At 42.0% G+C, this 25558-nt stretch overlaps 1 protein-coding gene across 1 annotated transcript; it reads left to right on the top strand.

Annotated features, from left to right (window-relative positions):
- Window positions 1–1119: 1119 nt before the first annotated feature.
- On the top strand, window positions 1120–24010 carry YY1 (YY1 transcription factor). The gene is made up of 5 exons (XM_052693959.1): window positions 1120–2088; window positions 9843–10005; window positions 19008–19068; window positions 21394–21552; window positions 22311–24010. Exons 1-5 carry the CDS (start codon window positions 1392–1394, stop codon window positions 22491–22493), a joined length of 1263 nt encoding a protein of 420 aa, XP_052549919.1. The 5' UTR covers window positions 1120–1391; the 3' UTR covers window positions 22494–24010.
- Window positions 24011–25558: the final 1548 nt, after the last annotated feature.

The raw sequence follows: 25558 nt of genomic DNA on the forward strand, positions 1-25558 counted from the left end.
TTCTGTGATTCTGTGAAAAAGACCTCCAAGATTGTCTTGTACAATTGTCAAGTAGACTTTTAGAACACTTCACGCTGCAGTAAAATCATTTCTTGAAGATGAATCTTATATTAGTTTCAAATTGTGTCACTTCAGGAGATTAGAACACAAAGCAGTGGTGCAGTGGATATAAAAAATGTAATGTATACCTGCAGTAGCCTTGGAAATACCAAAGCAGCAAATCTGCACTTGCCACTAGCTGAGTTACGATATGTAGGGGAAGGAAAGCAGGTGTTAGCAGAGGAAGGAAGATGGGGGGGGAGGGGGGGCCTGGGAGGTGGCCCTGTCGGTGTGGAATGGCTTGTGTTAGGCCTGGAGGGGTGGAAGGGTTTTTGTGAGGGTAAAGAGCTGATTCACTGCCACGTTTTATGAGGGGATTGCCTCGCCTTGGAATGTGGGGGAGTGGTGGAGTCGGTGTGCCATTTATTTTGAACTCTGCTTTTTAGGCAGCTGAATTCACGGACATACTTCAGCCCTCACCGGCTGAGGCGTTGCTGCAGTCACGAGGTAAAAGGAGACAGCTCGTCTATGCATGTTTCTGAGTAAAAAATTTTGGAGATAAAATTATATATATATTTAGTAAAATAGAAAGGAAAGGAGGGGAAAAAAAAAAAAAAAAAAAAAAAAAAAGCCCCCACGGACAATTCGGCTTTCAGACCCAAACTCCCCGCCCCTGCCAGCTGCCTTCTTCTGCCGCCCAGACGCTCCTCTGCGCATGCGCAGCTCCGGGCCGTTAACGGTCGGGCTCCGCGCGCGCCACCTGGCGGCGCCTCAGGGGGCGCGAGACGGTGGGCGGAGCTCAGGGCGGAGAGGAGAGAGCGCCCAGGCGGGGCTGTAGCGCTGGGAGGGGCGAAGGAGAGTAGGCGGGGCTGCGGGAGCGAGCTGACGCCGCCACGCGCCGATTGGCCGCCCCGCGCCTGGAGGTGCGTTTAGCGGTCGCAGCGCAGCTCCGTAGGCCTGCGGCGGCGGACGGAGGCGGGCCGCTGAGCGAAGACGCGCCCCTATAGGCCGCTTCGCCCGCCCCGCTGAGCCGCGGGCGTGACGGGCGGTGCGATTGGCCGCTGGGAGGCGGGGGGGCGGGCCCCGGCGGCAGCGGCCTCCCGGGGCTGGGGTCCGTCTCGGCGGCAGCAGCGGAAGTCTCGCGAGGGAGCGTAGCCGGGATTTGGCGGCTGGCTGCCTCCCTCCCTCTCGCTGGCTGTGAGGAGCTGGTGTTTGTGTGGAAGGGGGAGGAGGAGGAGAAGGAAGGGACGCGAGAGGAACCCGAGCACCACCATCCGCCGAGGGGAGCGGAGCGGAGCCCCCACGCCGGCCGCCGAGAGAGCTCTGTCCCCTTGCCGCCCCCTCGCCCCGCCATGGCCTCGGGAGACACCCTGTACATCGCTACCGACGGCTCGGAGATGCCGGCCGAGATCGTGGAGCTGCACGAGATCGAGGTGGAGACCATCCCGGTGGAGACCATCGAGACCACCGTAGTGGGCGGCGAGGAGGACGAGGAGGAGGAGGACGAGGACGAGTGCTGCGAGGACTGCGGCCCGCACCACCCGCCGCACCACTACCACCACCACCAGCCCATGATCGCCCTGCAGCCCCTCGTCTCGGACGGAGACCCCAGCGGGGCGGGCGGCGGTGCGGCCGGCGGCGGCGGGGGGCAGCTCCACCTGCACCACCACCACCAGGAGGTGATCCTGGTGCAGACCCGCGAAGAGGTTGTGGGGGGCGACGACTCGGACGGGCTGCGGGCCGACGACGGCTTCGAGGACCAGATTCTCATCCCAGTGCCGGCCCCCGCCGGCGAGGACGAGTACATAGAGCAGACCCTGGTCACCGTGGCCGCCGCCGGCAGCAAGAGCGGAGGCGGCGGGTCCTCCTCGGCCGGGGGGGGAGGCCGCGTGAAGAAGGGCGGCAGCGGCAAGAAGAGCAGCAAGAAGAGTTACCTGAGCGGGGGAGGCGGCGGCGGGGCCGAGGGCGGCGGCGGCAGGAAATGGGAGCAGAAGCAGGTGCAGATCAAGACCCTGGAGGGGGAGTTCTCGGTCACCATGTGGGCTTCGGGTAAGTGCGCGCCGGACCCCTCCCTCCCTGGGGCCCTGAGCCGCGCTGGGGGCTGCCCGGCTCGGCCCGGACGGTTTTGTTTTGAAGGGAGGCCATGTTTTGATGTGTGTGATGGGCGCCGCCATGTTCATCGCCAGGGCAAGTATGGCGGCTCCCCGAAAAGATGGCGGGGTCTGCGCTGCCGCTGCCGCTGCTCCTGCCCGGCTCCGGCGGGGGGAAGGAAAGATGGCGGCGGCCGCCAAGATGGCGGCGGCTGAGGGGGTGCGGGCGGAGGGAGCGGCGCGCCGCCGGCTCCAGGCCTAGGCCGCAATGGCGTAGTTTCTGCAGCAGGGGGAGGCGGGGTGCGCGGGCGGGCGGGCGCACGGTGCGGGGCGCACCCAGCCTCCTCGCTTCTCTCCCCCCGTCCCCGCCCCGCCGCCGCCGCCGCTTCTCCCCCCGCCTCGCCGCTCCCGCTCCTCCCGGCGCTTTCTTTCCTCTCGCTCCGGGCCGCCGCCGTCGCCGCCGCCTTCCCGGCTCCCCCTGGCCGCTTTCCCTCCCGCCCCTGCGTTGCCTCCGTCGCGCACCCGGGGCCCCATTGGGCCGAATTTCAACGCCGAGCGTGGCCGCGGCCCCGGATGAGGCGTGTGCTGCGGCCCGTGACCGTTAGGCGAGGGGGGCGGGGGAGAAGCGCCCGCCCAGCGCCGCCCGCCGCCGCCTCGCCTCGCCCCGGGGCGGCCGTCCCTCTGAAATACCGTTCGGGAGCGCGCCCGGGAGCCGCGGGAGCTCCGAGCCGGGCAGGGGCGAGGGCAGGGCTGGGCGGGGATGGAGCTTTTCCGCCCGATCCCGGGGTGCCGCCGGGAGGGCAGCGCGTGGCTGGGGCCGCCCGCATCCCCGAGGTGGAGCCCGGGGTTCGCCAGTGGTTCACCGGCAAATGGGGAGCCTACTCGGCAGGACGGGGCTGACCCGATGGTGGCCGCGCTAAGCTGGCGGAGCTGGGAGTGAGTTCAGGCTCACACTCGGACACTGCTCAGCTTTTCCTTGCTTCAGTCTAACGATCCACATGGGCTTTTTAATAGGCGCGAGGGATCCGTACACTGGGAGAATAGAGGTTTCCGAGTTGCTTTTTGTGGGAGTGTCTCAGAGGCGAGAAAATCTTGTGGACATGCCTGGTATCTGCAGGGCTGGGGATGGACCTGACATGCGCCAGCCCTTCCCATTGATTCCATTTGCCTCAGTTTCCTGACCATTCCTTTAAGATACATGTGGGATTTTTTTTTGTTCTTGTTTTTTGTCAGTAGAAATTTTACTTGTGCTACATTAGTGCTTTCTCTTTTGTTTTTTTTTTTTTTTAAAAAAAAAGTAAGAATTATAGGGAAAGTTCTGTGCTAACATTATTTGAGGGTGGGAAAAAAAGCAGCCAAATAGCATCGTTTCCTGCAACACTTCAATGGGTGTGTGGTCCTTGAATAATAGGACAGTCACCTCTTCTGCATAACATAATTTTTCTGCTCTTTTTAATATTCAGAGAGTCCAGCAGAGACCACTTCTGTTGTGGTCTTTTATGCTGACTGCGATGTTTGTGGGTGACCATTGGTTTTATTAGTAAGTGGGGCACTGAAAGAAAAGTATATTGAATAACCTAATTCTCTTATCTGAAAAGATGCTGAAGAATGGTGATTCTGATTTCTTTTGTTCTTGTTAAATAAATACATACATGCATACATAAGTACATACAGAAAAGTTTGAGAGTGTATTGTCCTTCTGATATATACTCAGTTGACAGCCTGATAAGCTCAATAAAAGTTACCTGCATTTTGATTAACAGAAAATATTCAGTAAAGACTTTCTTGAATAAAGTTCAGTGGAACAGAGTTTACTGTATGCTTTTGTGTATCATTGTAATCTGAATGAAATTCACTTGCTGTCTGTTGTAGAATTGACCATGCAAGAAAGACAAAAGAAAATAAAAACATGCAATCTGATTTCAGCTGTCTAAATAGCTGAATGCAAGCGGCTGTATGACTCATGAGCTGGCAGGATGCAGGACTTCACTGGGATCAATTGACAGCTTCCAGCATGCATTTGTGCTCTGAAATTCAGAGTGCCTGATAGGATGCTTCCTTAGAGCTTCTGTGTGCTGATTTATTACTTGACTGAAATGTGCATAATCAATGTGCTTGACTCTGTTCCTCCTTACGCAACTTTTATATCAGGATAGCTATATCGATTTCAGTGGTTTTGTTCTGTGTGCTCATGACCATGCAAGCCCAGCCAGAATGATATCCACTTCTAATGTAGTGGAGATTGAATTGCATTGGTATGTTTGGCCCAATTATATCTGTGGTGCAGAATACCTATTATGACTTGATTTGAAATGAGGAAAAAAACTCTCCAAAAGCAATATGACAAATTTTATATGTGAAGAAAAAGCTTGGCTTTCCCTCCATGCATGCCCACCCTACATCCTCCTGCCCTGAGTTTCAGTCTTTGATAATAACCTGCTCAGTGTGGAGCTTATTGAGCCTGGTTGGTAGACTTTTATACCTTTAATACAGCTCGTGGAGTAGTATAAAAGTGATCTGGAGTTGCTCACAGTTAAATGCTGGAATTCTGTTACTTCGGTATGTGTTTTCTGAGGGGGAATGAATTCCAGAAAAACTCCAAAAGAGGAAAAGCTGGAAGGAAAATAAATCCCTGGAGCAAACTACCTACCTGCCAAAGGATGGTTTTACTGAAGTTTCCCTGCAGAATCCAGCATGCTTTGTTTTGAGCAGGCTGGCAATACAGGCTGCTTTACCTCTGTATTCTGACATAATCAAAGACTTGTACCCTCAATTAGTTGACTGGTTGAAATATTTAACAAAAAAGTTTATCAAAAGATGAACAGTAAACAAGACTGAATCACAGTGAGTCCTATATTGCTGGTCCTGGATATTTGTATTGGGAACAAGGGCACTTTGCTCACTGCAGCGTGGGAATGCATTGTGGCTTAATTACTGGCTGTTTTTTGGTGCTGCTTTGTTAGCCTGTGCAGCAGTTGTGCCAAATTTAGATCACTGTCCATAAGTGACTATAGCACTCCTGGTAATACTTTTTGAAATAGGTAGGAATGATGTATGAAACACGTAGCAATGTGGCTGGAGTGGACTGCTCAACCCTTCTGTTGTCAATATGGTTACTTCATAATTGGTGTGCTTTGTTGGCAGTGGTTTAGACTTAACCATAGCTTCTCTTACCACCTTAGTATCTATGGTAATGTCAAACTTGTGACCCATGGTTGCTTTTATCAGTGGATATGTTAACCACTTGTGAAATGGAATGTATTTGTGCCTTTGTCATGGTCAACTTCAGTCTTTCTGTTTAGTGGCTCTCTGGGTATTAGGTACACAATAATAGGAGAAGGGGAAGGTTATTGGCAATTGCTTTGTGAGATTGTGTTTACAAGACTGATTCTGAGACATGTGAGCCCTTGGGAGGGTGGTATTGATGTTCTGGCTCCACCAAATGCTGGAATTTCAAACAACTGGAGTTTGATTTGAGGGAGAAATACGCTAGTGTAACCACATCTGCTTCTTAAATAAAGATGGACTCTGTCAGGCTTTTCAATCTGAAGTATTTGTGTTGGCTTACACCTTTACTGTTAACATAGATAGCCTGCAGGCTTAGGGCTGAAATAGCACGACCCTAACCCGCACCATAGTGCAAAGATGTTAAACCACTGCAGTAACCTGTTTCTAGCCGGGGGAGTCTAAGATGCATGTGTTTGTGCTTCAAAAATGATTTGTCATCTTCCAGAAAGCCCAGGCAGTTGATCCATTCTGGAAGATCAGGAAGGTTGTGTTGGGTTTCTAGAAAGTTCTTTGGGACCTCTTTACTGTGGTGTTTTTTTTTGTTTTTTTTTTTTAAAGAACAACAATACAAAACCGACCAAAGAAATATGTTAATATCTTAAAAAGCAAAAGGCTTTTGATTTAACTTCAGATTACAGGGGTGATTATTTTTATCATTCCAGCTGTTGTCTTTTAGTCTGGGGGCTGCTCCGAAAATAATGCCTCCTATGTTACTATGTTGGTCTGTGATGCCAGAGGGAGATGCTGGTGGTGCAGCAGTAGAGGTTCAGCCTTCCCACCAGCATCCCATTCCATGTTGTTGCTGTGTGATGGATGGCAGCAGAGAGGCAGTCTGACAGAATGGCATCTGACGTGGAAGTGCATATGAAGCAAAAGTGTGTCACTGCAGAAATAATGGCACCCGCTGATGTCCATTGACGGTTGTTGAATGCTTATGGAGATCAGTCAGTGGATGTAAGCACAGTGGAAATTGGACTGTGTGGGCATCATTTTCCTAGCAGTGATACAGTCATAACAGCTGTGAAGCAGTGGATCACCTCTGCTGGTGCAGATTTTTATGAATGTTGCTCTTGTTCATCACAGGCAAAAATGCATAGCTAATGCTGGTGACTACATTGAAGTACGGTGTTTTATAGCAGAGAATTTGCTCTACCAGTGTTTTTGCTCTCTTTGCAACTATTGTAATTTCTATGGAAATAAGTAGAAAGCATTACTTTCAGAGTGACCTGTGTATATTTACCTTTTGTAGTTTACTGGCAAAGCTGTTAATTCACACTGGTACCAGAAGGATGTGTGTTTTTTTCATCATCTTAATATTTCAAAGGAACTATTGAATAACTTTCTGCCTTCAGTAAGAAATTTCTTCATATAAGAAGCTCATTATTTTTTATCACAGAGAATTTTGTTTCTCCTTGAAGCCTGAACTAAATAACTCTTCTATCATTTATACATAGGTCTCTGAAATTGCTATGTGTTATTTGTGCTACACTTCTCAAGAGGTGTAACTAGAATTGCAGATTTTGCTTTGTATGCTGTATGTTTGGGTTTGTTTTTTTTTTTTGATGCTTTGTAGGAGAGAAGGGGGGAGAAGTCACTTAGGCATAGTTGTCAGTGGGGCTTCACTGAAGGCAGAAAATGTTGAGCACTCAACGTGTCCTGTTTGCAATAAGAATATTGGTTAACTTGTCAGCCTGAGTGAAAGTTTGCTTGGACTTTAGCCTCCAAACTTTGAGCTGCTTAGTGAAGGTTGATAGTGTATTACAATTAAACCTGTGATAAAGTTCTGTGTAGAGGACAATGGTAAAAGCTTTCCAGACCTCTTCCAGCACTTCTGGGTTTCTTTATTTAAATGAGTTGAGAGTATGAGGACCTTCATAGGATGGTCAGTAACTAGGATGATTTGAATGCTTAAGAGTACTCAAGTTAGCTGCTACTTTTAATAACTTACTTGACCTGTGGTGTGGATCAGGACTGTCTTGAAGGTCATTAGCCTGTGCTTCAAGGGAACTGTTTTGTGTTGTTGTTTTTGTCTTCTTTTTCAGTTCATTTAGTTTTTAAAACTGCAGGTAGATCAGTAGATGCTGTAGAGCATTGTTTTTTGGTGTAAGAAAACTTGAGTGGTTTTTTTGTGTAACTGTCGAGAACTTATAAAGCACTACTTCTGCTTATTTTCATCTGAGGGAACATTTTCATAATTTTTCATGTTCTACTTCAGCAACCTATTTAGAAGCTTGGCTGTGAATTGCTTTCTGTTGGTGGGCTTGTGGAAGGGAAGGTATTGGCGGCTGGCTGGCTTTCAGTTTGGCCCTCAGAAGAAAGCAGAGTTGCATTGAGGGCCTTTACGCAAGGGAAAGACAGAAGATCTTAAGGAATGTCTATAAATTTCCCAGTTGACTCATGCATCCGATCTGAGGCAGGAAATGAAAACTTGTTTCTGTTACAGATGTCATCAAACAGTCAAACTGGAAGTTCTGGGTAGCTGTTGAAATGGCCGATGTGAAGGAGCTGATCACATTCTCACAGCGTGGAGAAGGCTTTGCAAGTAGCTTTCCAAAAACTATTCTCTTCTGAACTAGATAATGCCTTTATGTGTGTGTAGGCATTACTGTCTGTTCTCAGCCTTCTGATGGTTCAGAAGAACAAATGGTTGCTGAATGAGAGGTTTATTGTTGAATTTGTAACTCCTGGAGCTGTAAAATTTAACCTATAATAGTTGCTTGAGGTAGATTCAGTTACTTTCTTTAAAGCACTCATGAAGACTGAAAGGTAATATGGTGAACAGAAAGCTAGATTAAACTGAAGGAAAATGCCCCAATTGTCAATTTACTTTTAATACTGCAGATACTTTCTTACTAACACTCCTGTCTTTGCCATGTTGAAGCCAGTTTCCCTCTTTCACTATGGAACATATACATGAACTGCTATTTGATCTGGTAGATCAGATTAAACTCCAAACTAGCAGTAACATTTCTAGAAATAGCTCAGTGGCAAAGATTAAAAGCAGCCATTACAAATTGAATAAAAATTTCTGTGTAGTCTATTTCTTTTATTTGCTTATGACTTCTCCCCTCTTTCCTCACTTAAGTTACTGAGCAATGAATAATGTCATTTCCTGCATTTGTTTTAAAAACAAAACCAAAAAAAAAAGCAAAAAAAAAAAAAAAAAAAAAATCCCAGAAAGGCGCTTTGCCTGATTTGTTCCTTGTTTTACGTTTTCCTATCTTTTTTTTTCCTTTTTTTTCTTTTTTAGCCTGGAGAAATAGTGTTTCTGTCCTACCACCTTGTGTTTCTGTAAAATCACAATTTGTTATTTTTACAAATGATTTACCTTTGCAAGTCATACATAAACTGCGCATAAAGTGGTTTGCAGAATCTTCCCATATTTAGAGTAGGAGAAGTAATGCAGTGGCAAGTTTGTTAAGGCATTACTGAGTACTTACAGCTGTGTATACATCTATTGTCATGGGTGCGTTTTGGTCTCAAGTGAGAGTGGAAAGTGGGCTGGTGCTGTGTCTTCTGCCCTGCTGGTGTGAGCTTTGCAAGGAGGAGATATGTGGATGTTTCCATTTGCAGACTTCTGTGCATCTTTCTGGTCTCTGTTTTTAAAAAAAGCAGAGAGAGAAAACTGTGTTGACGCATTCTGCAGTCTGAATGCAGGTTGACAGTAACAGCAGGTCTTCAACCTAATTTCCTTGTGGCCCTTAAGCAGAAATCCAGTGGAGGAGCTCTAGAGCAGACTAAATAGCTGTCTCTAACTGACTTGTAGATCAAAGGTCTGGATGATCCCTATCTGCTGTTGACACATTAGAGGGGGAAAAGGCTTAGGCTGTCTTTGCCGCTGAAGGAGGAAGCCCCCTGGGGCGAGAGTCACACTGTTGAGCTTTTTGCTTCTTTCAGGCCTCTCTGCAAGTATTGAAGAGCTACAATTTTATGGGCAGGGAGTGAAGCCCGTTACTAGTTAAAGTTTCTTGTCCCTCCATGACACTTCAGTTGAGGGGCAGGGGTCCCTGAAGGCAAGTATTTGCCATTCCTCCGCTAGGTTTATTTGGTTGCTGGCTGCTGTTGAGATCTAAAGTGAGCATTGTGCAGCTTAATTTTGAAGAGATTAAGGCAATTTAAATATTTATACGTTGTTTCAGGAAAAGTGTGTTATCTTTAAAATGCAGCCTACATACTTGTTGGATGATCCTACTTGTCTGTGTTTAAGTAGATAGGCAACTTACACTGTTATTCCCACCCACTGTGTTCTTTGTATTGTTAAGTGTATGGATATCTTTATTTTTTTTTACAGTAAGTGTAGCAATCTATGGGAGCGCTGTGTTCTTATAAGTGTGCAGCAATTTTGAGTTTGTACTGAGATGTAGCCTAATAGTATGCTGTATTCATCTTCAGTGTGTATTGAGTTCAGTATTTTGTGTGTTTCAGATGATAAAAAAGATATTGACCATGAAACAGTGGTGGAAGAGCAGATCATTGGAGAGAATTCTCCTCCAGATTACTCAGAGTACATGACAGGAAAGAAGCTTCCTCCTGGTGGAATACCTGGCATTGACCTCTCGGACCCTAAGCAGCTGGCCGAATTTGCTAGGTAAGTAGGAAGAAGGATTTTCAAACTAAAACTGTTTTGTTTCCAGTGGCTTAATCAGGAATCTGTTAGGAAATATAACCGATAAATTTAATATGACTTACTCTGTGTAATAATCTTCTAAACCAGGGAACTAAATTCAGAACATAGCAGTGAATTATGTATTAAAATAAGTGGGTACTACATTCATCAGATGATTTCTGGTTTTTAGTTCTCACTAGGTCAGGCAAGGTCAAAATACCTTGATAGACTGCATCTTTGATATGACAGAATTCATCTTTTGTCTGACTAGTCTTAGCTTCTTTGGTGACAAAGGACCAAATTAAATGTGATGCAGTGTTTGGATTGTTCAGAATAAGAAAGCTAAGCTAAAATATTTAGTTTATAAAACCATGTGTGTAATCCGTTGACCTGAGTTACTAGATAACTTATTTTCCAGTAGATTTCATGAAGCCACCAAGCCAGTGTTATAACACGGAGCACTGACCAAGCTCGCGGCTCTTCTGCAGCCATTCTTAATGAGGTTCGGAGTGCGTGGGCAGCCTGTAGCCACCAGAGGGCAATCGTGAGGTCACTGGGGAAAAGTCCAGTTGCAACATTAGGATTGCCTTCTTTGTGTGCATATGCTTGTAATTACCAAAGGCTTACTGCTTTGTGCAGTGCATGCACAACATTAATGCTTTGTCTCTGAAAATTTAAGCTTAGCGGCTCGCTTCCTGTAGCTGCTGTGATCATTTTTTCCCAACATTAAAAGAATGAAATTATGCTTGTTTTCCTTTTGTTATTAGCTGGATGGTCCGCAGAGCTCTGTTGCAAAGCCTTATCACTTAAGGCAGGTGGATGCTCAGATGTTACACTTGCTTTCTAAGTCAGCTGGCACATGAAAAGATGTGGTTCTTTTTTGAAATGCCACTGAGTTTTTCAGCTATTTGCTAGGTTACAAGGGCTGTTGACGCAATTTGTTATTGGGCAGATAGTTGGATCTTGATGCTCAACAGGGTTTGTCTGCTATTCTTTCCTGGTTTGATCTTGCTGCTTTTCACAAGCTGCTTCTATTGGTTCTCACTGTGTATGTACTGGAGAACCTCTGGCACAGGCTCTTCCCTCAGTTCTTGTCATTAAGCCATTGAACTGTGAATATTGAAAGCTCCTAGAATGAAGCAGAGTGCAAACAGTGCAAAACTGTTTAATCTGAAAATGTGTATTACAAGATCTGCTCCAAAAGTAATGCCTCTTATTTTGTTACGTTGGCTCACAAAGCCAGAGTCAAATGTTGGTGGTATGGCAGTAGAAGTAAAACTTTACCACCAGTATTCCGTTAGGTTGTATTTCTTTGCAATAGCCTGACAAAATGGTACCTCACGTGGAAATGTGTATGAAGCAAATGTTTGTCATTGCATTTCTCCATGTGGGAAAAAATGGCACCTACTGACATCATCAACACTCACTGAATCTTTATGGAGACCAAACAGTGGGTGTGAGCACAGTGAGGCAGTCTGTGGTGCATTTCAGCAGTGGCAACAACATCGGTGTGTTACCTACATTGGTGCAGATTTTTGCAAGTGCAGCAAGCACATGACTCTTGGTCATGGTTGGCAAAAATGCACAGCTAGTGCTAGTAGCTATGCTGAGAAATAGTGTTTTCTAGCTGAAAATTTGTTCGATCAAATTGTGTTCTTGTGCTTTCTGTACATGTTGTAGTTCCCATGGAAATAAGTAGGAGGCATTACTTCTGGAGCAAGCTCTGTTTTAAAAAAAAAAGTCATTAAGAACTGAAAAAGAAATTTTATCTGAAATGATGGGTGATTCCACCTATTATTGCTGCTGTTACTTGGTTTGTTGATCATGCTCAGAATGAATGCGTTTTCCTCTGAGACTTGCAGAGAGGATGAATATAATTTTCTGTGAAAGCATTTACGTGTTAGTCTTAGTGTACGTACTATTCTAAGTCTAAACATACACATTTTTGCCAATCTGGTGCATGGAATAATGCTCTCAGGTATGTCAGAATGTTCTGAAATCTTTGGTTCTGCCAGGCACTGAGGTACTTACATACAGCTGTCTTCTGTTACGAAGCTTAACCAACTTGACCTAGTGACTTCATGCAAATGCTAGGTGTTACTCTCCAGATTGAATATTTGATATGGTTTCCAAGTGTTGAAATTACAAGATTGCTTCTGTCAGATATTTCTGAATGCTTCTTACTATTGTAAAAAGTACTGCATTTTTAGGTTTGAATTCTTTTTCTGGCACCTGGCAGTAAATGTAAAATTCCCACTTTTTCTGAAATGTTCTAGGGAATTCTAGAGCTAGAATTTACAGCAGATAATGGAAAAATTGAGTTTTATATGTGTGGTCTCATACTTTTTCTGCTCATGTATCTTTGTACAGGAGATGAAATTTGATCCACTTTAGTCACAAGGCAAATACACATTGGCATTGGGAACACATTACCTCTGACAGTATCCCCAAGTTACTCAAATCCTGTACAAATTAGTGATAGCTTCATTCTAGATGTATAAAAACCTCAGGCATGCAGTGTTTTTGGAAAACCTTTGACTTCTTGATCAGAATCAATGACTTACTCTTCCAGAATCTGACATACGAACTTCTGACATACAGAATCAACTTCTTACTCTTGCCTTAAGAAAGTGACATGAAAAAGAAAATGGTTGTACATTGGATCTGAAATGATTGTGTATAGCTGAGACTGACCATATGGGTGTGTTAGAACACTGTTATGGTGTTGATCCTTTCACAGGGAATGAAGCATGTTGAAAGGACTCAATTCAGCAAATAGCAGGTGTTCAAGTTCTAATAGGTGCAAATCATTTTTCTACTAGTAATTGTCACATTTACCTGAATACCACATACAGCTATCACTAGAAACCTTGCACGGCAAAAGTAGAGGAAAAAGCTTTAGTACTTGTATGAGAATTGACTTTGGAGGTGCTAGGAGTATAGTGTACTTTTACTCCTGAAAGGTTTTGCTTATTTAATCTAAAGTTCAGAACTCAGAAGGTTTCATGTGCTCTGCTGAAAGTATTGAATTAAATTTAAGTTCAACGTTTTAAAGAAAAAAAAACTGTATATAGTCGACATATAAAGAAGCATAAACTGGCTAGGAGAATTTAATACTAAGTTAATTTTGTATAGTCAAAAATAAGTTACTTTAGGATGGGTTTTCTTAAAGATTTTTGGGAAAGCAGTGCATCTGTAGAAATAAGATACTAAAAATGAGGCTCAATTCAGTGTATAACCATGCAGCTTAATTTTTATTAAGTTGACTGAGATGGTTGCATTAATTTACGTGAACAAATATCTGAGGTTAACTTTGAATAGGCAAAGCTTGGACAAGCTTGCTTTGCAGCCTCCTAATTCAAAACTGTGACTGTGTTAGAATTTAATTGTAGTATGAACAGATTTCAGGCAGGGGTCTGGACTTGTGAGTCCTTAGTGAGGAGTGAACTGTGGGTGTTTGGATGCTTGAAATCTTCTGTAGCACTGCAGCCTTTTTATAAATAAGTAAATGAATGCCAAACTGCAGCAACTGAGCATGTGGAAGAGGCACTGCTGCTGCACAGCGGCTAGGTGGCATAGCACAGCAAGCATTTCAGCTGCTGAGCTACTGTTTTATTTTACTTTTTTTTTTTTTACTTTTTTTTTTTTTTCCCTGATGCATTTGTCATTGAGCTGTGTAGCAGGAATCTGGGCCTTACGACTAGAACTGCTACTTCCTGAAAGGGTTTTTATACATTCTGAAACTGTTGAAGATGATGCAAATAAACAAGCTGTGTCAGAGCACTGAGATGTGTTCAGTTTTCTTAGAAAATCTATACGTTTTACCTGGTTGGGCAACTTAAGGACTTTTACAAATAACATTTCTATTATGTCTCTCATGCACACTTCAAAAGAGCAATAAGAAAGAAAGTGAAAAAGAATTTGTGCATTTCTCTTTGGCAGTCAGATCACAATGTGTGATATTAGTTGTGAATGTTCTGCTAAGAAAGAGATGAAACCTAGTAATTACTCCTCTCTTTTTTGATATGTTTCATCTGGGACACTGAAATCCCCCTAAGGTGAAATAAAATGTTTCATCCAAGTCAGAATAGATTACAAGTAATTCTGTGTGAAGAAATCATAAAAGCTTGGAGAAGCAGCAACCGTATTTTCAGTTGCTGAATGTGGAAGATGTCTTGAAATTCCCCCAAAGCCACTTAAAACCAACATCCCTGATTTTAATTTAATTATTTTCCCCCCTGGCAGATATGTGGCTGAACTGGCTAAAGACAGCAGAGAACAAACACAAATAAAATGCAAAGAAATAAGAGGGGAGGATGGTGTAGCTGGGGAGTTGGCACAGTAAGGAGACTCGGTGCTAAAATCTAGCCTTTCTGTGGCTTTATCTTCTGCTCCTCTTAGTATCTTTTCTGAAAGACAGCCATTATACAAACTGCCTTTTCTTGTTCGGATCACTTTCCAAAATGGACAGAAAACAAAGGAGAGGAAGCTGCCTTAGAGTTTGAAATCAGACACCCTTCTTAAGAGTGGTAAAACATTTTGGCCACCCAGATTTATGTGACTTCTTCTGTCGACTCTTCTTAAAGTATACACTTTTGTACTGGTTTTGTTCTTGCTGAGAAACTTAAAAGGGCAGTAAACTGACAATTACTTTACCCACACTGTTTTACTGGGGGAGGAGAATCTCTTTCTCTATACGACACTGCGAGGGTCACTCTCTCACTGACATGTTCCAGCTATGCAGATCAAAACTAGTAATTATTTCCGCCAGAACCTTAGGGTGAGCAAGAACGGTTTCATTTTACAACGGTTTTTCTGCTTATTTGTGGACAAAGCATACTAAAACACTGACTGTGGGCTCTTTGATTGTAGATAAATTCCTAGGACACCTTGTGCCACTCCTCTTGTGGCTATTTATCCAACAGCCAGTCTGGCCAGTTTCAAGAATCCTTCAGTGCTAACAAATAGGCAGGGACTCTGTTATTTCTGCCTCTGTAGGGCAGTACAAGGACTATGGCAGAGTGAGGGCAGACAAAAGCGTATAGACACCACTGGTAGAGAACAATTTCCTCGTTCTCTATTCATGGAAACTCAGTCATCTATAAAGGTGAATTATTACCGCTGGTCATCAAAGACCTCAAGGAAGAGAAGCTGCCTGAGAGAGGAATGCTGTTGAGGTTTATGCACAGAAGGAGGAAAAAGGATGTGAAAACGCAGGTTTAACAAGCATGAAGGGGAGGTGCTGGAACAGGAATCCTATGTGCTTTAACATAGCAGTTTGTAACAGTTGTATCCATCTCCAACATGATTGTGAAAATTGATAGTTTTTTTCAGGTTCTCTAGGTTGGTGAAAGGAAGTAGTTAGCTGTTACATTGTGTCACACCTATTGTAGCGACAGAGTAACGTTCTTAGTTTTGAGAGGTGAATGGTTTAATACCTGTGATTTCGTACAGTTTCCTGAGTGTGTAAGAGGGTGCTTTCACGGACCTCATTCTCTGAAGTTGTAAGGTTGCTTACCTTTGTAACCTGTTCCCTTCTTCTGTCCTGCCCCCATCCTCCCTTCCCCATTATGATGCTTTAAATACAATTTAAGAGGTTTAGTCTTTAATTGTACTGTCCCACAACATGATCCAAAAGGTTCACTTCAAGTTTTTCTTAAGAATTCTTGAGAATTTCCTACAAGGCATGGCCAACAGAAACTTGCAGCAGAAGTGAGAATTCTTCTGGACCTGCCATGTAAATTGACTTTCTGCAAAGGCAGCTGTTTTGATAATTCCACTCAGGTTGTGTGTGTCTACAGTTGTTTTAAGTAGTGGTGTGTATTAGAGTTCTGTTTTTGATCAGTGTTTCAGACTAAGAAAACTTGGATGGAGCTGGTAGAGATGCTCTACTGGGTGGGATCTAAATGTCTGACCACCAGCAAGAGCTGCCTGCAGCAGTGTAATTAAGATAAACAACCCAGGTTCTAGTATGGTCTCCTTTTGCAGAAAGTTTGCTTAAAGTAAGACCAAAACGTTTTTTGTAAGCCATTTGAAAATATCTTTCAGTTCTTCTTTAGGTTATTGTCCACACAGATTCCACTAACGATGGTCAGTGGAATCTTACACCATGTATGAGTAGTGCAAGAATTGCCTATTAATGGGGTGTTTTTACTGTTTCTGATATCACAGCCATAGGTTTTGGGCTCAGTGCCTCTACTGTCGTTACATGTTTGGATTTTAAGTGTTCAGAACTTTATTTACATTAAACTAAATTCAGCACAACCATTCTGTATGCCAATTGGATCATATAAATTAAATATCATCATAAGATCATCTAAGCTAGTCTATAATCTCAGGAAAAGTTACAGGAAGGTTGAGATAATAAATAGGATGGCCTGCAGGAACAAAAATAACTTGCTGTTCAAGATTGATGGTGCTGGCAGTGGCACAAGAAAAACTTTGTCAATACAAATACCTCACACCCATTTTCTAGGGGATTGTTGAATCCCCATGATGTTCCTATGTTTCTGTCACATATTTTTAATCCTTTCAGTTGTCTACAGTGTTCTTTGGTTAGCATTGTATATATTCAGCGTAGTCTGCAGATGCTGAGCCAGGAGTGTCTTCTCTCAGAGAAAGAAACAAATGGTAGCCACTAAATCTTAGGGTGGTGGGGTTTTAAAATTTATTTATTTATTTATTTATTTGTAATGTGTCAAAGAAATCACTAATCATTAAGTGCTTTAACCCGTAAATTATTGCTTGAACTGTGCTGTATCTGCAGCATGGGAAGGAGTTGCAGTATACCTGAAAGGTGGGCCTGTTTGAACCTAATGAGGTTCAACAGAGCAAAACGCAAGGTTTTGTGCTGGAATCAGTAATTTCAGATACGTGTACAGGAAGAACAAGAACTCCTTGAGAGTGACCCTGCAGAGAAGGACCTGGAAGTTCTGGTGGATAAAAAACTGAACATGAGCCAGCAGTGTACTCTTGTAGCTTGCAAGGCCAAGGGCATCCTGGGCTCCATCAGAAGGGGGGGGCAGCAGGGACAGGGAGGAGACTGTTCTTCTCTACTCTGCCTTTGTGAGGCCCCAGCTGGAGTACTGCGTCCAGGTCTGGAGCCCCCGACACAGGGAAGATGTGAAATTGTAGGAGGGAGTCCCTGCTTGTGTTAGGGGCGTTGGGACTTGATGATCCTCTGAGTTTCTTCCCACCTAAGCCATTCTATGATTCTATTTCTGAGGGGCAAGTGGTTGCCCACAGAATCATAGGAGACTGTTGGTAGTTCTAAGGAGATATTCCTGAATCCAGTCTTCAAGAATTTTGAGTGACACTTTTCACTTGTTAGGCCTTCATTCAGCCTCAGGATGACCTCCATTCTTGTCTTCTCCTGTATGTCCACATGAATGAGGCAGGTGAAACTGCAGATTTTAGTGCTGCTTCAAGGAATGTGAGAGTGTCAGCCCTGGAGTGTACCTTCAAGGAAACAAATGGTTACATAGTTGAAAAGGAGAACTTTTAACTTGTATTCCCTGCAGCTCTTCAGAATTGTTTTGAACATTTAGAAGTTGCATTTTATCCAGTTTCAGATCAACTGTTAATAATGTATGTTAAAAAACTCACGTACTATTTTGAAGTCTCTCCTCAGAAGTCCATTATTCCACATCTGTTTTCAGGGTCTACTTCTAGGGCTTGGAACTATCTTAGATACCAGCAGACTCTGCTTATCTCTTTTTGGACTCTCAAACAGATAGCTGTTAGAGCAAGACCATTCTAACATTGTTGTCTATGGGGAGTGTTATGACTGCATTTGAAACACTCAATTTCTATGCAAGTGTTCATTTACTGGTTCCCAGTATGGTCACTGGAGGCTACTGGCATCTGTTATGCAATGGTAAATATCCCTATCAGTGGCCAAAATAAAATAGATGATTACTTGTCAGTTTTCAAGAGTGGAGTCCACGTGTATAGTAACTGCAAGAAATATCAGTTACAGTTTCAGTGGTCGTAACAGATGTCTATATTGTCTGTGTAAGTTCCACAACTTGCCTGTCTTCTCTGCTTTTGATTTGTGTGGTGAAACTACTAGCGTGACAGGCAGGCCGAGGGAGGTGATTGTCCTGTACTCCAGTCTCATGAGACCCCAGTTAGAGTACTGTGGGGCTGTCTGCACATGAGGGACATGGATCCATTGGAACAAGTCCAGAGAAGGCCATGAGGATGATCAGACTGCTGAAGCACCTCTTCTGTGAAGGCGAATAGAGGCATCCATTCTGGAGAAGAGACGTTAGACCAGCCTTCTGGTACTAAAAGGGGTCTGAAAGAAAGTTGGAGAGGGACTTTCTGCAAGGACATGTAGTGGTAGAACAAGGGGTAATGGTGTTAAAGAGAATAAGTTCTAGATTAGGTATAAAGGAGAAAGTATTTCTTACAAGGTGGTGAAGCACTGGAACAGGTCCCCCAGGAAAGCTGTGGATGCTCCATCCGTGGAGAAGTTCAGAGCCAGATTGGATGAGGCTTTGGGCAACCTAGGCCTAAAGGGAGATGACTGTGCCCGTGGCAAGAGGTTGGCAGTCTGATCTTTAAGGTTCCTTCCAGTCCAAGCCATTCTTTGATTCTATAAACTGTTGAAGCTATTCTGTCTTTAACATCCTCATGCAAGGTGGAGAAGTGAAGGTAAATAAGCCACTTGGGCACAAGAAAAATGGAATTTTCAAACAAAGTGTCCTAGTTACAATTCATGTAAATTGGGAAAACCCTCTTTTCACATGTTTGGAGGACAGGGAATGTAGTACCAAGTATTTTATTCTCTGTTTAAGAGGTCCAGTTCCAAATACCAAAATATGCTGTTAGAGTTATTGTAAGGCTTTTAAAGACATTAAACTGAGTATTAATGGTTCACGTGATACTATCAAATAAATGTGTGCATTATGAAGGCAGTTATTGGAAAAGAGCTGCCTACCAGTGTCTTTCTACTAATGTTTTTTTCCTTTCTTTTTAAGAATGAAGCCAAGAAAAATTAAGGAAGATGATGCTCCACGTACGATAGCTTGTCCTCACAAAGTAAGTGAAGTGCTCAGCTTCTGAGTAGGTAGCAGTTTGTAAACCAAAATTTTGTATTGATATTCTCTTGACAATAAGTAAAATGTCTTGCTGTAAATAGAGATTATACACTGCTAACTGTATTTAACTTGTCACTCTTTAGAAGCTTCCTTAAAAACCTTCAACTAAATAATGTATTATTCCCAATTCTTGTCTTAAGGTTAGTGCATCTCTAATCTTCTGGTAACCATGATGCACAGTCCCTAACATGCTGGTTTTACTGTTGTGATTTCCCGCCACCCAAGAATACATACTTGAAAGAATGTTCTGAAAGCTGTTCAAAGTACGTTCCTAAGATCTATATATCATCTGCTTGGAAGCTATGACAGATTTGGGAGTCTAGATCAGGAATCAGCAATCTGTGCTGCAGATGCCAGAGTCAGCATTATTGGAAGACTGGAATTGCATTCCACAGAGCTGGGGGATGCATCGTCTTGAGAGAGGGGTTTGGAGATAACAGTTCTGATCTACTGATAGTGGGGAAGGCACAGTCTTGAATAAATTTTGCTAGTCACTTAAACTGGTAGTATCTAGCATTACTGCATTACACAGCTTCTGTAGAGCTTCTGTTAGCCAACTTAGCTTGTAATGAAAAAAAGACAAATACAATCTTGCTGACTTCTGATCTAGATAGTGCGAGCCTGAGCAAACAGTCAGGGGAGATAGTGCGTATTCGAGAGCATGAATAGAGGGCTTCGTCCTGACAGTTGTAGTGAAAGAAATTGTCGTTTAGTTCTGGATTCCTCTTTATGCTTCTATTGATTTCCAGTTCTTTACATTCTTCATGTGTCATGTTTTTACTGAAGTTCAGTGTGTGGAGATGCAAGAACATTTATTCTGTACTGTAGTGAGGAATGATGCCTTCATTTTCTATTTACTTTTTCATAGCTTCAACTTCATCTAAACAAGGAAAAAAGAATATCCTTCCATCTCCTCTATTTTCTAGTGTTGTACGTTTGATTTCAGATTAAAATAAAGAACAATATTACAGAAGATGTAATTGCTCCTGTCGCGGGCATGCAGAAATTTCAAAGTAAATGCAGACAAGTTCATGGTGTCTCTATTTTGGTGAAGTACTCCTTAAATTAGTTGAATTCTAGTACCTGAAGAGAGAACTTTTCTTCAAAGTGTTGATTTCCCATTTTTATTAAGAAATGAAGCATGTTTAAATGTGGTTATTAGTTTTGAAGAAATAGTTTCCACAGAGAAAGCATGTAGAATAGAATACTAGCAGTTGATTGTTTCTTTAGGTTCTGTTGTTGAACTATGCAACTTGTAACCTAGCCATGTTGGTAGTTTTATGTAAAAAGGGTATTGTTTGGAATACCCATGGAGTGTAAAATGGTTGAAGGAAGTTAGTGAGGCATTAGGTAATGCAAGAAATACATTTGTAAAACATACTACAGATTTCTATTGGAAGAAAGTTTGAATAAAGAGAGTGCCAGGCCACGGCTAGCTTAAGCATTGTCCAGAATCAAAAGAAGTAGTCCTGTATTAATGCAACATGTGCCCTAGATTAAGAGCCTCTGATACTGTACCTGAGTTGAAGTGAATATCTTCTTTTAGGTTGAGTTGACAGTAACTCTCAAATTCTTCAACCTCATTTAGTTTCCCAGTGGGTTTAAACTGTTTAAGCAATTGTTGTCTTTGTATCCCAAAGTGATAGTGTTTGGTCTTCTTTAAGCGTGCACTAGGTGGTATTTGTAAGCTATTCTGTGCTGGAAACATTAATATCTCTTCCTGGGAGTGAGAAAGGCAGAGAAGGAAAAGGATGGAAAGCTGGGAGAGGTAGCAGTGCAAGTACAGACTGGTGCTAGAGAATAGCCTGTGATATATTATTACAAAATATATCACTCTAGTAGCCAGTATACAGCATGTTAAAGGATATACCATAGATAGCCATGAACTATCATTCTATCTGATTTTTATTTTTATTTTTAATTTTCCCTGAAAGTGTATGTGCTTTTATTTAGTTCATTCATTAGCTTCTTCCAGAGCTGCATCTTTTCCATGAAACTGTCCTATTATTTATTTGAGTGCACATGGTTCATAACTCTAAGTGAGAATAGATTTTTTTTCTTTGTTTGTTTAGCTTTACAAATGATAGCTTTCATTTTGTAGTTGTTTGTGTTTTTTTTTTAATAATTGATAGGAGTCTCCTTCTCATGGCCATCTTAGAAGAAAGATTCAGAATATGAAAGCATGTTAAATGCTTTTATTGAAGCAGATTAAAACCACTGTTAGTACTAGCTTACATGCTTACTGAATTTCACTGTTGTTTTTAAGGGCTGCACAAAGATGTTCAGGGACAACTCTGCTATGAGGAAGCATCTGCACACTCATGGCCCTCGAGTACATGTATGTGCAGAGTGTGGCAAGGCCTTTGTGGAGAGCTCGAAACTAAAGCGACATCAACTAGTTCATACTGGAGAGAAACCCTTTCAGGTACTGTAAACTTCCAGACTACAACTTATTTTTGAGAATATGAGTAAAGTGTAACTAATACGACTTCTGTATCACTTTAGCATAGTGTGTTTTTTGTTGGTTTATTCAAAGACCGCATGAAGCACTGAATGATGATGTTTAAAACTGAGAGTCTCCTTAAGCTGTCCTTTGTCTACTTCTGTGGCCTCTTAATAGGAATTAATGACTTGTTTGTACGCAGAAGATATTGTCTACAAAAAATGTAAAGTTATATATATGCCCACTTTAAAAATGAAGTTTTCGGTTACTACTGAATGAAGAAAATGTATTCTTCCTCCATTGGAGGAGTGCTGTGATAGTCCTCTAGACAACTGACTCTCAAGGTTCTTTGCTCAGTTGTTTTCTGATACTAATTTATAGTAGTTTTCAAATTACAGTTAACTGAATGTCCATCCATTCATATCAAATCATGCCACCAGAGGTCCCCAGCCTACTTCATATGATCTTACATAAATAGTCTTCTCAGGCATTCGTAGTCTTCAGCATGCTGTTCTCTGTTTCTGGTTACTTATTTACATTGGAGAAATAAATGATTTCAGAAATTTGATTTGCAGCATTCAGTTGTATGCACGGTTTACTGGTGATGCCTACAGATGTGCTTATAATCACAGAATCACATAATGCTCAACATCTCTTTTTACGCTTGTGCAGTGTCAGAATGTTGTTCTACTTTGTGCTGCTTTTCTTAGCTAATAGAATGTGTGTTTTCCTTTCAACAGTGTACATTTGAAGGATGTGGAAAGCGTTTTTCACTGGACTTCAATTTACGCACACATGTGCGAATTCATACTGGCGACAGGCCCTATGTTTGCCCATTTGATGGCTGCAATAAGAAGTTTGCGCAATCAACTAACCTGAAATCTCACATTTTAACACATGCTAAGGCCAAAAACAACCAGTGAAGGTTGGAGGAAAAGTTCTTGAACTCAAACCATCTTACAGGAGAATGAATTGAAAATAAATACGCTTCCCCTTTGTATATTGTTTCTAGGAAAGAATTTTAAAAAAAAAAGAACCCTACAAACCTAAAGGACATGTTTTGATAAGTAGTAAATAAAAAGCAAAAAACTTTCAGGTGACATTGCTGAGATGCTCTACCTTGCTCTGTAATCCCGTTTCAAGAACACGGTGTTTTGTAAAGTGTGGCCCTGACCAGAAGGGTCGGTTCGTGAACTTGCATCAAAACAGACGATTCTTTATACAACAGTGCTAAAATGGGACTACTTTTCACATTCTTATAAATATGAAGCTCACCTGTTGCTTACGATTTTTTTAATTTTGTATTCCAAGTGTGCATATTGTACACTTTTTGGGGATATGCGTAGTAATGCTATGTGTGATTTTCTGGAGGTTGATAACTTGCTTGCGGTAGATTTTCTTTAAAAGAATGGGCAGTTACATGCATACTTCAAAAGTATTTTCCTGTAAAGAAAAAAGTTATATAGGTTTTGTTTGCTATCTTAATTTTGGTTGTATTCTTTGATGTTAACACATTTTGTATAATTGTATCGTATAGCTGTAATGAAATCATGTAGTATCAAATATTAGATGTGATTTAATAGTGTTAATCAATTTAAACCCATTTTAGTCACTTTTTTTGGAGAAATACTGCCAGATGCTGGTGTTCAGTGTAATTTCTTTGCCTGTTCAGTTACGGAAAGTGGTGCTCAGTTGTAGAATGTATTGTACAGGCACTGACCTTTTATTAACACCTGATAATATGTACATCCCATGTAATAGAAAGGGCAACAATAAAACAGTCGTCCTAAAGAAAGAATATGGCAGAAAATGATCTGTAAGCACAGTCTATTTTCTTTTGTCCAGAGCAATCCTAGTTCCTCTTGATCTTCCCAATATTGGAAGCTAAATAAACTCAAGTTTCCTTACTTTGCATTCAATTACAGTGATTTGTGATGAAATTACATAATTCCACATCAGGTGGTATACAGAAATATAATTGATGACTGTAATTCTATCTTTTGTGTGATCTAGACTTCCATTAACTGGTGGAACGGTGGATTTGGAGACTCATCACTGTAGTGAGATTTCAGTGTACCTGGAAAGCAAGCAAGTAGGTGAAACAATACAGTAAATAACGAAATGGGCACTGTGCTTAGTTTAGGCAAGGAATCCTGGAGGTTTAAATGCAGCAGGACATGAGAGAACTATAGGGCTTGGCCACAGCAGAAAAAAGAAAGCTGTCGTCGTCTTTTGGCTGTCTTGTTTGAGTATTTCTTGGAACCTGCTTGGATGCCTTTTACTTTAGAACAGGAACTCTTGGTTCTCAAAGAACTTAATGGATTTTGGAAAGTTGGGCTACAAGTGGTTACTACTCGTTTGTTCAAGTGTTCAAAATTAGAAATTTGCAGATAATACAGTAACAATGTGACAGATTAATAAACATAAGAGTGTACACAAATTGAGAAGTATTATTTTTTAGAGGGATGTGACATGTATTTTATACTAAAAACTGTTAATCTTTTTCTGAATTTGTTTCTTACAAGGTTTGTCAAACTTCATGGCTAACACAGTAAGTCTTAATTTTGAGACCAAGACTGGGGAAAAAAGCCTTGATAATACAAAAGTACACTGAAAAGCAAGAGAATTGCCATCTGTACCTAAGTTAATCTGAACTCTGTGGTTCTAGTCTGAGGTTATCAGGGGTAGGAAGAGAGGTGGGCTATTTAATTATAAGGAATGCACTAGGACTTTGGCAGTATATATATATTTTTAAAAGCAGTTATTGAGCAGGATAATATTCTTAAATTTGTATAGTTACAGTTAAATTCTGTATTCATTTAAATTAGTGTCTGTCCTTTTTGAAAGGAAATAAAATGAGTTCAGTCCAGTTCTAATTGACCTTTTTTTTTTTTTAATAGTACATGTGGTTTTAGTCTTGCACGAAACTGCTCTCCTGTGTCATAAAGTGATACCAATTATACTGAGTTGCAAAGTAAAGGGATTTCTGGATGGTGTCAGTTCCTTATCCTTGTTACATTTGTTTGCCACTGAGTTATGTTTAATCTTGATTTGAAGCTGTGCTGGGAACTGAAACTTGTATTGTAACTAGTTCTGTTGAATCTGTGTAAGAGCATCTCTCCAAAAAATTCATCTAAGCCTCAAATTAGTAAGTATTCAGGGCTTCCCTGTGTCTAAAGAGCAACATTTAGCAACATGAAAGATCTTGCTTTGTTAACTAGTGAATTTCATACTGGGATTGAATGAAAACTTAGAGTGAGCAGCTTCTGTAAGTTATTTATGCATTATAGTATAACTGGCACTTTGTGTTCTTAAAACTTCAGGATTAGTTGATTGCAGGGCTCTCCCTGTGCATTTTCAGTGTTTTGAGACTAACAACAAAGTGGACTCCACAAACTACCATTGCCAGCCTCTAGCCATAAGTTCCTTCTTTATAGCATGAATTTGTGAGCAAGCTCAGGTAAGAAGAGGAGAGTATGAGGGATGGGAGAGTGCAGCCTGTGGTTTTTAGAGGCAGAAGATGTGTCTGTTCCCTCATGCCCATTAAACTTATGTTACCTTGACAGGTTCTCCTGCAGTTTAAGTAGAAGGAGAAAATTCTGTGAGACCGCACGCGCATAAGTTCCTGAAGCTTTCCATCTTTTGAACTGAGTTTTTTAATTGTAGAACTTAATAGACTTCTTTGCTGTGTCTGTTCTGCCTGTAGCAATAGTTCTTGTTTTAAATACGAGGCAAATGGAACTAAGGTACTCATTAGTTCTAGAGACTACTGTTAAAAAGTGAGTGGGAAGAGCCCAGGTACAGCTTTGAAATGGTAAGTGAATAAATTCTTAACATACAACACTGAGATCTCCTTTATTGCTTTTTGCAAGAACCGTGGCCATGCTTGCCCTTGGCACTAGTTATCTTCTTTTTGAACCAAGAAGTTCACTGTTGAGATAGCACACTCTGATCTTTCTTTTTTTTTTTTTCTTCTTTGCCACAGTCA

The sequence above is a fragment of the Tympanuchus pallidicinctus genome, unplaced genomic scaffold, assembly GCF_026119805.1.
Source record: "Tympanuchus pallidicinctus isolate F22 unplaced genomic scaffold, pur_lepc_1.0 scaffold3, whole genome shotgun sequence".
Classification (NCBI taxonomy): Eukaryota; Metazoa; Chordata; class Aves; order Galliformes; family Phasianidae; genus Tympanuchus; species Tympanuchus pallidicinctus.